At 34.9% G+C, this 17,054-nt stretch overlaps 1 protein-coding gene across 1 annotated transcript; it reads left to right on the top strand.

Annotated features, from left to right (window-relative positions):
* Positions 1 to 8,965: 8,965 nt before the first annotated feature.
* Positions 8,966 to 13,708, top strand: LOC130950209 (uncharacterized). Its single transcript, XM_057878735.1, has one exon. The coding sequence runs from the start codon at positions 8,966 to 8,968 to the stop codon at positions 13,706 to 13,708; it is 4,743 nt and encodes a 1,580-aa protein (XP_057734718.1).
* Positions 13,709 to 17,054: the final 3,346 nt, after the last annotated feature.

The following is a 17,054-nucleotide window of genomic DNA, read 5'->3' as shown; positions in this document are numbered from 1 at the left end:
TTGTCTATTCAAGTTTATGCATTGTTCACAATAATCATAAATTACTTGCTTACAAGCCCATATGGTATTAGTGTATTAGCATATTGCCGGAATCTTTGTTTAGTTAATTCTTGATTTTATAGAAAGATGAAACTACAGAAAAGTGAAACTCGCAATTGGACATGCATGCTTTTTTAATAATATAATTACAAAAAATGAAATTATGCACATTGTAACGTGCATTAGAGTTAAGACTAAGATGAGGTACTCATACATCTTGTGATATAATAAGTTCTTAGTCTCTGGAATTGAGCAAGTGTACAGCACACACTTAATATTTATTTATTTGGTCATGACTAGTGCATGTGTGGAAGCTTCTCTCTTTTCCCCATGGTCATGGTCAAAATGAGCAAAGCACTGGAAAACAGGGAACTAGTGGAGGAATAATACTTTAATGGAGTGAATGGAAGCCAGAGGGAATTGTGAATAAATAAAGTGAATGGGGTTAGGTTTCTTATGTAAGGCCTGCGTATGTTTGTGTGTGACTGTCATTATGGAACGACCACAAGATTTGATGCTCTTAAAACCCCCTCAACTGATGTAACCAGCTTCTTTTTTGTATAAATTGACACTATAATTTTTTTTTTAAATTTTAATATGCATATTTAATTATATATTATTAAAATTATTTTACATAACTACTCACTAATTCAAGAGTCATACAAATTTGATTACACTGCAATAATGTATAATTCAACATATAATAAACTCTTCAGTCTTCATATCCTCCTATGTATATATCTTTCCTTTTTTTTTTCTTTTACTTTTTAGGTTTTGTCTTTCTCATCTTTATCCATATATACCTCTATATATATTTTTTTTCCTCAGGAAGATTCCAAAAAATAAAAAAGTTTAAAAGGTATTGAGTTGTGTTTTATTTTTATTTTTTTGTAAAAAATCAAGTACAATAGTTAACTTCTTATAAAGTTGATAATTGAGAATTGTTAGATGATAATTTAGTCAAATCTGACAAATCATTTATCAACCATCAACTATTAACTTTATATGAAGTTAACTACACTGAGTATTTACCTTTTTTCTTTCTTTTTTTCCTCTTTTATTTAAGATGACTCATCTTTAACAGTAGTTAATTTTCAGATAGCACTATTTTCTTTTTTTTTTGGAGCCACTTAGATAAAGACGTTTAAAACGTCTTTTTTTAAAGATGTTTTTCAGTAATTAAAATTTAATATATATAATCGATTAAATTATATTATTTTTATCAAAATTAGGCTAGACAAATTGATTTAACCGAAAAAATGGTGAATCAAATCTTGAACAGGTCTAAATTAATATTATTCTTTTTTATAAAAAATGACTACAATTCCCTTATTATAGAGAATGATTAAAATACTCTTATATATATAAAAATTTTAAAAATGCTAAATCCTAACTCTATGATAGAAAAATAAAAGACTAAAATTTAGGATTTTCAAAAATAATATATATAATAGAAGTATTTTAGTCATTTTCTATAATAGAGTATTGTAGTCATTTTCTATAAAAAATAATATTAATTTAGACCAGGTCAAGATTTGATTTACCATTTTTCGGTCAAATCAATTTGTCTAGTCTAATTTTGACAAAAATAACACGATTTAATCGATTATATGTGTTAAATTTTAATTATTAAAAAGCATCTTTATAAAAAGACATTTTCAGCGTCTTTATCTTACCTTTAACAATATATAAGTTAATTTTCAAATAATAATACCCCTTACTTTTTTTTTCAGATCACAATAGCATTCATCATTGAAAACTTCATGTTCTCTTATAAATACATATTCTATGGCTGGTTAGATATTCATGCATGCCACGCATATATTGCATCATATGTGATTGTCCAAAGTAATAAGTTGATACATGTGGAAAACTACCTTATGGACAAAACTCCTTGAGCCTTCGTTTTCTATCTATAATTTATTATCCGATTTCAGCAACATGTATATCGCATCTCTTTGTGATTGTGAGGAGCATAGTCAAAATGTGCACACATTTATGTCTATCACCATCACCACCCTAAACTAATGTACTATAATTACAGCATTTTGTTACAGAACCGAAAATGAAACAGTAAAAATCTCGTTTGAGGGTTTCCTATTATAGTAATTGACAAAGACTATTAGATTTGTGAGAATGGTGTGGAAAGAAGTTTGGTGACTAGATGCAATAATGCATGATAAAAAAAAAAAAAAAAAAACTAACTATGCTTGCTAATCACGCTTGAACCAAACTCATCGTTACAAGATGTGAATGTATATATTAAGTCTTTTGATGTTGACAATTCAACTCAACCAATAAATTTGTTGTGCTTGTTTGTTTGCCCTTTATAACAAACCGTTTCTCTCATTGGTTAGATAGAAAGGGTTTACATTCTAATTCGGTGAACTATGAAAAAGAAATGGCATTTGATAGGTACTATAGTGACAGTGATGCTGCATACACATGATGATGCACATACAAATAAACCACATTACAATATACATCTTTGCAAATTGCAATATTATTAGAATTAAGATTTACCAAAATGTTGAGATTTGTTGGTGAATTTCATTAATAAGTAGTTCTTGGAAAAAAAATCGTTAATAACAATTTTAACAAAAATGTTAGTCATACAGTAACACCAGTCATTAAAATCAGTTATTAACATATTGTATATAAGTATATGTAATTTAATTTATTTTTAATATATATTTTATATTAGTAACTTAACTGCCGCTTCGAAGGAGAGTTTATGCGAGGGTGAAAACTCAAGTGAAGTCGACTTCACGTGAAGTTGATATATGAAAGTCGTTTGATGAAAATTTAGTCAAATTAATCAAATCATCTCATGGTTCTCAAGTATTAATTTCACCTGAACTACGTGAGTTTCCATCTTTTGTGAGTCTTACAACCTTGGACTTGGATCGAACAATGTGTACCGTATATATGGAACTGTTCCAACTATTCTCGTTATCAGGAGTAGTAGGACCTCGATCCTACAATTATTTTAGTTTTATATTCGATCCCCTTCTTTACTGCTAGAATATATATATAGTACAATAATCATGTATAGATTTGAAACTTATGTTTGGATTCAATTATTATGACTATGATTTTAAATTATTACAAGAGGAAAAATTACACACATGTTATGTACCTTGTTTTTCAAATTTTGGGCTGGTGATTGTTCTTTAATTTTAATTTATTAGTTAACATTATATGTCAAAAATGTTGGCTCGTTTTATTTTAATATCAAAATATACCTTACCAATTAATATTTGCCAATAATAATATAAGCATTTTTGAATTATTATGATCCCCCATGTTTCTTCGCAGACAACAATCTAAGAGATGTATACGAGATAGTGAGAGTGCTGAATACTTTAATAATACACTTGAGATGAGATTACTGAAAAACAAATCTAGTCTAGATAAATGTGCCTTATTAATGTTTGTTTGACTTTTTAATATCACCCCTTTCTTGAATGAGCATATGTTAATTATAATAAGATTCCAAGGTTTGACTAGTTATTTAACTTGTAATTTGACCTTAGCTGATACTAATTGACCTGTCATAAATAAGGTGAACTTTTTAACTGTTTAACAAGACAAATTTCAATTATTTTTGACTATTTTTTTTATTATTAAATATTTATAATTTAAAAATAATATAAATAATATCTAATAATAATTATTTGAGTATAAATATAAATAACAATCATTTTATTTCATCTTATATTTATTATAAATTCGTTCGAACATACACAAATGAATGTTTGATTTAGATTAAGATTTTGATGAATTTAGCTTATAATAAATTTAAATTTTTATAAATTACTTAGTATTTGTAATATGCTACCTTTAATTATATTTAGGATTTATATGATTTTATTTTATTTTTAAAGACTATAAATTATATTTCAGATAGAAGTAGTCATATTTCGGAACGATAAAACAAATAATAATAGTAAAAAAATATACTAATTACTCAACATTGCATATGAAGTTGGGTTGCAAATTAAATATACATGTAAAATGCCCCCACTTATATGGTAATTTTGTTTGACTTATTGCTTTGTAATCCAGAAAAAGAGGAGGGGTTGGAGGAGGAATTGTAATGATAGCACTAAAAAGAGATGCAAGATGCATGAGGCCATATAGATACATGTGTAACACAAAATGGTATGATAGAGTGTCGGCAGAGGAAGGTTCCCCTCCTTGACTTGCACGGAGATGGAGACAAATTTATTAGTAATAGTCCTGCTCCTCTGCACACACCAAGACTTGCAATTGATGCATATTTATGACACTGATGACCAACAATGGTGTCAATTTCATCACCCTTTCTGCCATAAATAACAACTATCATCATATCCCACTAAATCATCATGCATGCTACTCTACACTACACTCCATCTATCTATGCGTGCGTGTGTGAATCAGTTTCTTGCCATTTACACGTGCAACGTCAACTACAAAACCATTAAACATAATCTTAGTTAGAAACAAGAAGAACTAAAACTATTTTAAAGACAGTAGTTTAAAAATTTGGTCCAATTTCTGAACACTCATATATTTCTAGTTGTTTTCCATTTTACCCTCTATTTTGGGTGTCATTAAAGAAAAAGGTAAGTACCCTTCTGGGAGGGCCTAACTGCATTATAAGATAGTTTGCCATTATGAGTTGGACAAAGTAGGCAATTACAGACAAAGAGATGGTTGTTGCTGATATATATATATGGTTTAATTAAATTTATTCCTTTCTGTTATAGTGTTGATATTGTTGTATGTTATTATGGCTAGGGGCTATGAAGGGCTATGGCTTCCTTTCATGGTATTCAATTCCACCTCCTTGGAGTTATTAAGAATTTGGACCGCATTAGCCCACTATCTATTCATTATTTCTCTCTTTCTTTAAATATTCTATCTCCTCAGTCCTCACTGGTCACTGCCCCAATGTGATCCAGGACATGCACCACTGGCTGCAGTGCTGCACCATACATGTCTTCTCATGATTCCTCAGTGGTCTCTACGCTCATCTTTCCTTTTCCCGTAAATATTTTATTCTCTTTTATTTGTTTTGTTGCTTAAATTTATAGCCTTCTGTTAATTTGTTTTTAGGGAACTTATTGCTGCACATGGCTTCGTATCCTGTTCACATTTTACATTAGCTAACTAGCAGCACTCCAGAGTAACTATTATAACGTAAGTAGGTAACTATTCACGTAACAGCTAAGATATTAACACATTGGAAGAATGTTAGAGGGTCATTAAAACTTGTTATTTGTAGTTATTACTGGTTAAAAGTATAAGATAAAATATGTTGTTACATTACTAGACTAAAAAACTTAATTGATGACTAAGTAATAGCTAAAAACAATAAATCCTAATGGATATCAAACATTTTTCTAACACATTATATTAAATAATTTAATTAAATATATTAAAATATCTAATATTTTTAATTATTATATCCAACAAAAACATTTTACGTCAATGGAATGGGTTTTTTTTTTTTTTGGGTGTACGTCAATGGAATGATTTTGATCAAAACGGAAGCCACTCTATTCTTTTTTTTTTTTTGGTTATCCACGATGTTGTTCCTGATTTTTGGTGTAGTACCCTGATCAGTTTTTAAAGAAGCCATACTCCACTTCATAAGAAGGCTGAACTTGGACCTCCATCAAGGGCCAAGGCCCAGATAAATTTTTCCCCCTTTGTTTTGGTTATGGGCGAGTTTCTAACTGTGAGGAATTCATTAGAGAATTTCTTTCATTTAAAGATGGATGTGCCAATCAAGACCAAAAAAAAAAGATGAATGTGCCAATCAAATTAGGTTGGTCCAATAATTAGCTCACTAGTCCACTTAAATAAGTGTTGGGGGTTTGAATCTCACCTTGTGCATGCAGCAACTCATTGGCCAACGACAAACTCTTAAATGAAGTTCAGTTAGAAATTGTCTAATTCATCTCACAAAAAAAATCATTTCTTCTAATTCTACTACAACTACAAATTTTAAATATTATATACATAGGCTTTGTTTGGATGTAGAAAAAAATAGAAGAAAAGAAAATAAGAGAAAAAAAATGAGAGAAAAGAAAATAAAAAGAAAAGTAGAGTTATTTGTATAGTGTTTGGATGAAGAGAAAATAAATAAAAAGAAAATAAAAAGAATTTTTTTTTGTTTGGATAGAAAAAAAATGAGAAGAAAAAAAATCATAATAGTATAAAATTACATTAATACCTTTATCTATATTATATATAAATTATAATTTATTAATGATAAAAGACAAATATGTAATTTTATTTATGTTTGCAATATTTTTCTTTATTTTCATCTCATTCTTGTAATGAAAATATTTTAGTGGGTCTCACATAAATTTTTTTCTTTTCACTCTATTATCTCTTTTTATCCAAACAACAAAAAACTTATTTTTTCATCTATTTTCTCTCTTCTTATTTTTTTCTCTTCAAAAGTTCCCTTAATCCAAACAATGTGATAGAGTCAAGTAAATATATTTAGCTTTTTTTTTCTGGAAAAATATTGGTCATAATGATTCTGTTGATAATTCTATGTTTAATTTTCTCTATCTATTACCTTTCTTGTTCTTGCAAAACTATATTGATCCTTTATTCTATCTTTCAAAACTATATGATAAATGAAAAAATGAAACAAAATAATTTTCGTGTCTCCATCACGTATTTACGTTTCTTTTTTTTTTTAACGGGCACTTATTATGTTTCTTTTTTTTTTTGGGTCATTACAAACACACTCACACACTCTCAACAAAGAACCACTCGAGTCTATATATTCGTTACCCAAAAAGAGAACTCAAAAAAGCAAAAATAATTTTGCAAGTATTTAGAGTTAGGAGGATGCTTCAAAATCTTGAACCACCAAGCGATTCGAACTTCTCTCATTAGGAGAGCATCTCTTCTCTCATTAGGAGAGTCTTCTGTGAACTCTAGGTTCGTCTCCAACAGGGAGTCTTTCTTCTCTAAATACATACGACTACATCCTCATTCACACAGCTGCAAAATCAGAGCTTTCTGCAACACCAAGAAACCTGAAAAACACAAATAGTGGATCAGAATCTCACAATATGAACAGCATTGAAGGAAAAGTCATCAAGCTCAACAAACCGGGAGAGCTGGGCTACAAGAGAAACTGCTTAAATGTAGTAGGGAAGGTAATAAGTGAGAAAGAGATCAACTTCAAAACATATAAGAACGCGCTATTGGGAATGTGGGGAAACCCACAAGAAGTGGCAGTTACTGATATAGGAGCAAAAAAGATGTTATTCAGCTTTAAAGACAGGAAAAGAGGGCTACAGATTATGAAGAATGGCCCTTGGAATGTAAAAGGAAACATGGTCAACCTCAGACTGTGGAGGGAGGGGGAATCTGTGTTTGAAGTGGATCATGACTATATGGAGTTTTGGATACAAGTGCATGGTATACCACACGACCTCATGGAAAAGGAGACAGGCACTGTTATCGGAGAAATGCTGGGGGTTTTGGCCGAGGCTGAAGATCCAAAAGTGGATGGCGTTCTTAAGAGACCATACCTGAGGATAAGGGTTAGCATTGATATCACAAAGGCTCTGCCAACAGGATTCTGGCTCGACAGAGGGGAAATGCCACCACTGTGGGTTTTCTTCAAGTATGAAAGACTACCAGACAGCTACTGCTTTAATTGCGGTATACTAGGACACGAGAAGAAATCGTGCAAAAACCCTACAGCAATGGCTTGCTGGGATCCTTCCAAGAAAAAGTACTCACCAGGATTGGGGATAACCCAAATGAAACCAGGGCCAACCATGAAAGGAGGAACTTCAAAACAACATGAAGAGAAGCAGGCAGAGGAGGAACAGGCGCGTGAGCACGTGCGTCCAGGATGGGAGAGTGGTGATGAACTGAGTTCTGAGGAAAGCAGGATAAGGTCTGAGCAGGCACTGCAGCAGAAAATCAGGGAAGAAAGCGTATGGGAAAACCCTTTAAGGAGAGATGAAGAAATGGCAGAAGCAGAGGAGCAGGTGAAGGAAGCACCGAAAATCCCTGATTTTCAGGAAGACAGGAATGCGGTGTTTGACCTAGGAGCGGTGTTTAAAATTAAAAGCATTTTCAAGGAAATAAGAGAAAGGAAGGAATGGGCCAGCAACAAAAAGGCCCAGGAGGGACAAAAGGGGAAAGAGGATCAGAAGGCAAGTGGAAATGGACCAGGAGAGGACATTGGGCCCGAATTAGAGGTTAATCTTTTACAAATTGGGAACATTGAAGGGAGTGGGCTAAATAAAAATCCAAGAGAAGAAATGGAGGTAAACAGCTACAAAACAGAAGACTGGAAGTTGGGCCAGCAAAATATAAGAGGAAAAGAAACCATAGGCCAGGAATTAAAAAGGCTTATGTTAGCAAGGGAGAAGAAGGAGCAGGCGGGTAAAGGCAGAATGGACAGTAAGAATCATCAGGAAGTAGAGGAAAGAGGAAAGCAAAGAGAAGAATTCATCAAACCACCCAACGAGGCAAAGAACAGAGAGCTAGAATTGGTTGGTCAAAATAAGAATTCGGGAGAAAATGTCTACTATGTGGAATTAGCAAGTGATGATGATGAAGTTGGAGACATTGAAGCTGAGGAGCAAGCTGATTGGGAAGCAAAGTTAGCCAAAAAATTAGAAATGAAATTGAGTTTGAAGAGGAAAAGAGAGAACATGCAGGTGCCAATGCTCACATACAAGGACAGGAATGACAATCAGGAGAACAAGGAGCACAAGAAAATGAAGAATGACAAAACAGCCATGGACACAGGGGAGTTTGAGTTAGCTATACAATTGGCTGGGCAAAGTAGGGGAGTACAAATGGCTGAGGAGGCGGGCCTTAACATGCCCCAACCTCAGCCATGAGTATTATAAGCTGGAATTGTCGGGGAATAGCGGCTGCCCCGACAATGTCTGAACTATATGAGCTATGTAAAAAAGTTAAGCCGCTAATAGTGTTTTTAATGGAAACCAGAGCTAGTAAGGTTAAAATGGATAGGGTAAAAAGAAAGCTGAATTTTGATTATATGTTTTGTGTGGAACCCCGGGGCCTGTCCGGCGGTCTAAGCTTGTTATGGAAATCTAATACAAATATTAATGTTTATGAGTGGTGTGACAATTATATTAAAGCAGATATTAATATTAATAATGATTTGAATTGGCAGGGTATCTTTGTGTATGGGAATCCAGTTTTCCAGAAACGAAGGAAATTATGGCAGGAACTCACGGTAAGCAACATGAACCAGGATGTAGCTCAAGCCTTTTTGGGAGACTTTAATGATATTTTAAATCAAGATGAGAAGGTAGGTATTCATCCCCAACCAAATATTTATCTTGAAACTTTTAGAAGGTTTGTTCATGATAATGGCTTAATAGATATTGACCTAAAAGGTAATAAGTATACTTGGTTTAGTAATCCTAGGAATAATGTTATAACTAGGGAAAGACTTGATAGAGTATTAGTAAATTGGAAATGGATGCAAATACACCAGAATGTCACCTTAAGAGCCTCTCCAGCTATTACCTCGGATCATTGCGCTTTAATTTTGGACACGCAGCGGAGTGTTCGGATAAAAAAGGAGTTCAGGTTTGAGGCCTACTGGGCAGAGCATGAAGAGTGCAGAGAGGTGATCAAAAGGAGCTGGCAACGGGAGGATGGAAATAGTAACTGTTGGAACCAATTCAAAATAAAGAGGAATAGATGCAAAAGGGAATTAGTGGAATGGAGCAGTAGGAGTTTCAGAAGAGCAGATAAAGAAATAGAGAGGAAGAAATTAGAACTTCATCAGATTCAAGAGTCACATATGAATGAAGAGGAACAAAGAAGGGAAAGAGAATTGAAAAAGCAAATCTCAGAACTCTGGAAACAAGAAGAGAAATATTGGGGGCAAAGGTCAAGGCTGAAATGGTTAAAGTGGGGCGACAAAAATACAACATTCTTTCATGCGACTACAATTCAGAGAAGAATAAGGAACAGAATTGAAAAACTTAGAGATGAGACAGGGCAGTGGACGCAAGGGGAAGCAAATATTATGAGATTAGTTGAAAGACATTTCACCAAACTTTTCACATCTGCAGGAAATAGAAACCTAGAGGAATGTGTAACAGAAATTCCAAAAAGAGTCACGACAAAGATGAATGAGGAGTTAATGGCAATCATCACGGATGAGGAAATAAAGGAGGCAGTGTTTAGCATGGGAGGATTAAAAGCACCAGGCCCAGATGGTTTAAATGGAATGTTCTATCAACAACATTGGGATATTTTGAGTAGAGAAGTGTGTGGGGTAGTCAAGCAAATTTTCAAAGAGGGCAAGTTACCGGAGGACATGGGAGAAACTACTGTTGTGTTGATACCGAAAATGAGACAACCAGAAAGCCTGAACCAACTCAGACCCATAAGCTGTTGCAACTTCGTGTACAAGATCGTGACAAGGATATTGGTGGGAAGACTAAGGAAAGTATTAGATGATATTATCTCACCAGTTCAGAGTGCATTTGTAAAAGGAAGACTTATACAAGACAATATAGTGATTGTGCAAGAAGCTTTTCACAAATTAAACAAAAAAGGAAAGCATGAAAGCAATGACGTAGCCATTAAATTGGATATGAACAAGGCATATGACAGGCTGGAATGGGATTTCCTACAAAGGGTAATGGAAGAGTTTGGTTTTAGCAAAGAGTGGATCACATTGACGATGAGCTGTGTGAAAAGTGCTACTTATAGATTCAAAAAAAATGGCAAGCTATCAACCAACATCATTCCACAGAGAGGCCTTAGACAGGGAGATCCCTTATCACCCTATTTATTTATTTTGGCTGCGGAGTATTTTACTATTCTCATGGAAAAAGCGAGGAAGGAAAATCTTATATCAGGAATTAAGCTTGCTCCAACGGCACCGGTCATTACACATCTATTATTTGCTGATGATTGTATTATCTTTGCAGGGGCACAAGAAGAGGAGATTTATCAACTTATCCAGGTGATAAATAAGTACACAGAAGCATCAGGGCAAAGGATCAACATTGACAAATCTGGGCTGATTTTTGGAAGGCAGGTATCAATACAAAGGAGGGTGAATATTGAGGAAATCACTGGAATGGCAACATGGGAAGATCCAGGAAGATATCTAGGGCTACCAGCAAGATGGGGAAGATCCAAGAACAAGGCTTTGGAGTGGATTCAAGAGAAGATGCTGGATAAGATGCAAGGATGGAAAGAAAGATTATTAAATCAGGCCAGAAAGGAAGTGTTAATAAAAGCAGTAATACAAGCAATTCCTGTCTATGCCATGAATATCATAAAATTTCCCAAATCCTTTTGTAAGAGAATTGAAGCAGCAATAGCCAGATTCTGGTGGAAGAGCAACGGAAAGGAAAGAAGCATTCACTGGAAGAGTTGGGCAAAAATGACTAGGAGCAAAGCAAAGGGAGGTTTGGGATTCAAGGATTTAGAATGCCAAAATATAGCACACCTGGCCAAACAAGCTTGGAGGTTGTTAAAAGAAGAGGATGCTATATGGGTTCAAACGCTAAAGGCTATTTATTACCCCAATTGTAGTCTATGGGAGGCGGATATGGGAAGGAATGCATCTTGGATATGGAAAAGCCTGCTCGAAGGAAGGGATTTTCTTAGAAGGAACGGAAGATGGAGTATTGGAAATGGAGCGGAGGTTGATGTTTGGCAAGACAATTGGGTAACAGGGCTAGGGAAGTTGGAAAAAAACGGAGATGGAGGAATTAGAAAAGTAAATGAACTGATTAGAGAAGGGGAGGGTTGGGACAGGAACAAAATTGAAGATATATTTCATGGAAGTATAGCTGAGCAAATAATCAAAACACCAGTCAGCATGATCAATAAAAAGGATCATCTCATTTGGCAGCACAGACATGATGGACAATACACAGTAAGAACCGGTTACCATGTCGCTAAGGAAGAGAAGGAGTCAAAGGAAGAGGGAAGAATATGCAAGGCTTCAACTAGTCAGGATTGGAAGGAGGTTTGGGAAGCTATATGGAGACTACCGATACCCCAAAAGATTAGAATGTTTTTGTGGAAAGCAGCGAACAGAATTCTGCCAGTCAACGCGATTTTACATCAGCGGAGAATTATAAAGACGCCCACATGCAGCATATGCCAGAAAGAGGACGAAACAATCGAACATGCGTTATTATTGTGTCCGTGGACTAGAGCAGTATGGTTCGGCTCAAGCATACAAGTTGCGCCTACAGCCTATAATGTAAGGAATTTCGGAAGGTGGATGATGGAGAAAATCACAAGAATAAAGACTGAAACAGGGAGTGAACAAGGAAAAATTTTATGCAAATTTGGATATTTGTGTTGGTGCATTTGGAAAGCAAGAAACCAGCATATATTCCAGCAAACAGAAATCAATCCACAAAAAGTAATAATCCAATCAGATTACCTAACAGCAGAATTTTACAAGGCAACACAAGGATCTACTACAGCAATCACACCAAATATGGGCAGAGGCGGAGTGAGAAAAAGAATTACCTGGAGACCACCGCCAAAGAATAGGCTGAAAGTGAACACAGACGCAGCTTTCCATAAGGATACGGGTCAGGCATCTCTAGCAGCGGTAGTTAGGGACTGGCAAGGAAAGGTCATCACTGGGACAACAGGAACAATCAAGACAATATCACCATTAACAGCGGAAGCTCAAGCATACAGAGAGGCACTCATTCTCATTAAGAATCTTCAAATACACAATTGCATAATTGAAACAGATAGCTTACCTCTTGTTCAAGCAATCAAGGCGAGAACGCCTATAGCAGAAGCAGATGCAGTCATGCGGGATATTTTCCAACTGCTGGATGAGGCTTCAGATGTGGGAGCTACCTGGACTCCAAGAGATGGCAACAAACTAGCTCACCAACTGGCAGCAACGGCGGCGGGAAATTATCTTCCGAGACAGTGGGTAACGAACCCACCTGATCAAGTAAGGAACATAATTAGATCAGAAGCAATACTCGTTTCATGTCAACATATACAAGAAACCCAGATTCTAGGAATTCAGACTCTAGCCAGCAACAATTCTATTTCAATCAAACTTCAAAATTTGCAATTAGAGGAGAATTTACCTGGTGGGGTGGAAATGGAAACCCGGGACAAGCTACCAGTGAATAGCAAGGAGAAACTTTGTTCTTCTGCAGTGAACCTGGCCATTGATGCACCACAGGCTCCACAACAACTTCACGGGAAAGCCATTGAGAGAGGAGTACTGCGCGGGTATGCGAGTGGGAGGAGGACTCCGGAGGCAGAGTTGAAGATGTCATCCGAGGCAAGACAAATTACGGGCTTAAATCAACAGAAAACCCTCAGGATAACGGGCGCCATAGCCATTGGGGAGAGCAGGAGCTCGAATCAGGAACATGCACCAAGGTTAGAAGGAGCAGAATGCAGGGATGAAGTGCTCATAGTGAGGGACGGAGAAGACCAGGCGAAGAAACCATTAAAGCGACTTCAGCTTTTGCCAGAAGAGTCCAACGAAGCCACCAAGAGACCCAACGATGAACGGACACCCCGCCGGCTTACCAAGGAACAACAACAACGAATGGCACCGGAAATGGAGCTGCTGAGTCCGCCCATGAAGAATCAATACAGGATCAGTACATGCATGAAGATGCCGAACTAAGCTCAGAGACTCAGTGTCAATGGCGAATAGAGGTCAGATCCAGCTCGAAGAAGAAGAAGATGGGTTACGCAGGCTAGGATCGGGTAGTGAGGGTTGAGAGATTAGAGATTCTAGTTTCTGGGTGCAGGGCAGGGTCCTGGGTGGGTTCGGGTAGAGGGCCGGGTCAGTCTTCTGGCCCGTTGCCAAGTCCAAAAAAAAAAAAAAAGAGTTAGGAGGATGCTTCCATAAAGATGCGTAAAATGTCTTTTTGTAAAAATATTTATGTATCACATTATTATTGGACGAACTGTATATTCTTGAATTTTTTAACAAACTAGAATAAAACCGATTTTTTTATAACACAATAAACCCAATTGTTATCAGATCCGATCGAACTGACCAATTTACATAATTCACTGAATCATGTTTTTTTTTTGTTTTTTTTAAAACAAAAATCAGGAATATATTTATCTTTTTATAAAAAAATTTAGACATAATTCGATTTAGATTGTGTAAATTAGTCGGATCAAATCGGGTCTAATAATTATAATGCGGATAATTGGGTTTATTATTGTTATTATAATAAATCGATTTTATTCTGATTTATTAAAAAATAAATTTTTAACTGATTTAATAAATATGTCCAATAATATCATAACACATGTAAACATCTTTAAAAAAAATACATTTTTAGTATTTTTATCCAAGTGATCTCTTTAGAGTTAATGTACTAAATATAAAATAAGTAACACGTAAATTGTCACCTGCAAATTCTCTGAGTATGTACAACCGAAGGTGTTGAAGAACTTTGAATTCTATTTTTTCTTTTTTTTTTTACAAAAAAAGATCATTTCAAAACTTCACATTTCCTTATCTAAGAATGATAGTTTTCTCACATCATTATTAGTGAGAAGGGATATTTTGAAATGCTCTTTTTTTAGAGGCGGGTTGTCCTTTTTTTCATGATCAAAACATTTTACATATATAAGTTTGATTAATTAAATTATAACTAACTGCTCAAATTAAGTCATGTTTTGAACTTTTGATCTAGCACAATAATGGAGACCTGACTTAAAAAATAAAGAGTATATACCCATTTTGGTCCTCAAAGAATTTCAGAATGGACACTTTAGTTTCCAACTAAAATTAATTACTCGATTGGTACCTAACAATTAATTCCGTCAGTCACTTAGGTCCTTTATTCCGTTAACTTAACGGAGGACAAAATAGTCCCTGACAACTCTAACAGGGGATAAAATGGTCCCTGACAATTCTAACAAGGGACAAAATAATCTCTGACTCCTTTATTCGAAAACGGTACTATTCTTCCCCAATTTTTATCATATCTCGCAAAACCCTAACATTCATACTCTCCTTCTTCACCTTCATAGTCTTCTTTTCCATCTTTTCCTTCATCCTCTTTAACTCCAAGATTAAGCCATGGTGTAATTGTCACACGTGTCGCACCTACCTCAACATGTCATGGACCACACACTTCCTAAATCCTTGTGACTGGTACATCCACCTCCTCTACACTTCACCCACCAAAAGCATCCACTTCCACGTATTCGATAACATCACCTCCAACCCCGACACGTCCACGACATCCTCAAGACCAAGTTCCACAACTACTCCAAGGGCACGCCTTTCTCCACTCTCCGGCAAGCAATATAAATTGTTGGACATTAGGACATCATGAGAAGATTCTCCTTCGACATCATCTGCAAATTCTCATTTAAAATAGATACCGAGTGCTTCAGTCCTTCTTTTCCAGAGTCCAAGTTGGTAGACAGTTTCGACCTCGCATCCAAGCTATCAGTACAACGAGCAATGTCGCTGTTGCCGCTCATATGGAAACTGAAGTGATTACTGAACATTGGTTTGGAGAAAAAGTTAAAGGAAGCGATCGGAGTGGTAGACAATGTGGTCATGGAGATGATAGGGCAGAGGAGGCAGGAGATGACAACGACGACGACAGCTCTTAACAAATCAGACTTGCTATCTAGATTCATGGGATCCGTTGAAGACGATAACTAGTTGAGAGACATAGACATTAGTTTTCCGAGTATGAATTGGTTGAGAACAAGTTGAAGATTTTTTTTCTTGTGAACATTAAATTTATAGAGTGTGCATGATGTAGTTTGAAGTTACAGTGTTAGACTACTAGTGTTATGCGAGATATGATGAAAATTGGGAGAGAACAGTGTCATTTCCAAACAGAGGATATCAGGGACCATTTTGTCCCCTATTAGAGTTGTCAGGGACTATTTTGTCATCCGTTAGAGTTAACGGAGTAAAGGACCTAAGTGACTGATGGAATTAATTGTTAGGGACCAATCGAGTAATTAATTTTAGTTGGGGACTAAAGTGTCCAGTCTAAAATTTTTTGAGGACCAAAATGGGTATATACTCAAAAATAAACAAAAATTTATGGCTCAATTCGAGGCTTGAACGTAGCCCAATTGAGCTCAGTACAATATTCTTTATTTGTTATTGGTTATGTATGTTAAAGGCATTTTTGGAAGAAGAATGTTATATATATAACATTTTTTATATATATTTTATATTTTTATCTCTAATATTAAAAATAACTGATAAAATGTGAAAAAAGATAAACATTTATTTTTTATACTAAAAAATATACAAAAGAAATGTATAGAAAAATTAATAAGTACAGATATCATTACACGTGTCTATGTATGTAATAAATAATAGAATTAATTTTTACATACAAGTGATTCTACTATATAAAGTCTTACAAGTCCTCTAATTGATATTACGCTCAAACGTGTCTCTAACAGATTTTTTATTTTTGAAAGAATTCCATTTCTTTTTTTGAATTTCTTGCCTTCTCTTTCTTCTTCTTCATTTACGTGCTTTTCTCTTTGTTTTTTTCGTTATTCTCGATTTTCACTGTTTTTTGACATAATCGTTTTTGAAGTGTTTCATCTTCATCGTCGTGTTTCTCCTTGTTCTTCTTTTGAGTTTGCAATATTATGTATTTTTTTCTTCTTTGTTTGATTTTTTTCTCCCAAAAAAAATTATGAGAATATGAAATAAGAAAATGAAGAAGAAGAAGCAACAGAAGAAGATGAGGAGGAGAAAGAGAAAGAGTTCTGAATTATGCATAAGGTGTACTTCAACGAAATTTGGGTGTACTTCTTAAATCCTTTGGGTGTATTTTTATAATCCTTTGGGTGTATTTCTGTAATTGTTCGGGTGAATTTCTGTAACTGTTTGGGTGTATTTCTGTCATCTTTTGGGTGTATTTATGTAATTGTTTAGGTGTATTTTTGTAATCGTTTGGGTATATTTCTGAAGTTCCATTATCTTCAAAACGATTTCAAAGTTTAATTTCAGAAACCAT

The sequence above is a fragment of the Arachis stenosperma genome, chromosome 9 (genome assembly GCF_014773155.1).
Source record: "Arachis stenosperma cultivar V10309 chromosome 9, arast.V10309.gnm1.PFL2, whole genome shotgun sequence".
Taxonomy (NCBI): domain Eukaryota; kingdom Viridiplantae; phylum Streptophyta; class Magnoliopsida; order Fabales; family Fabaceae; genus Arachis; species Arachis stenosperma.
The sequence above is the reverse complement of the archived record's forward strand: the minus strand, read 5'-3'. Positions and strand labels throughout refer to the sequence as shown.

Excerpts from the sequence above, each read along its gene's own strand:
- LOC130950209 (XM_057878735.1), top strand. The coding sequence starts at position 8,966 with ATGTCTGAACTATATGAGCTATGTAAAAAAGTTAAGCCGCTAATAGTG.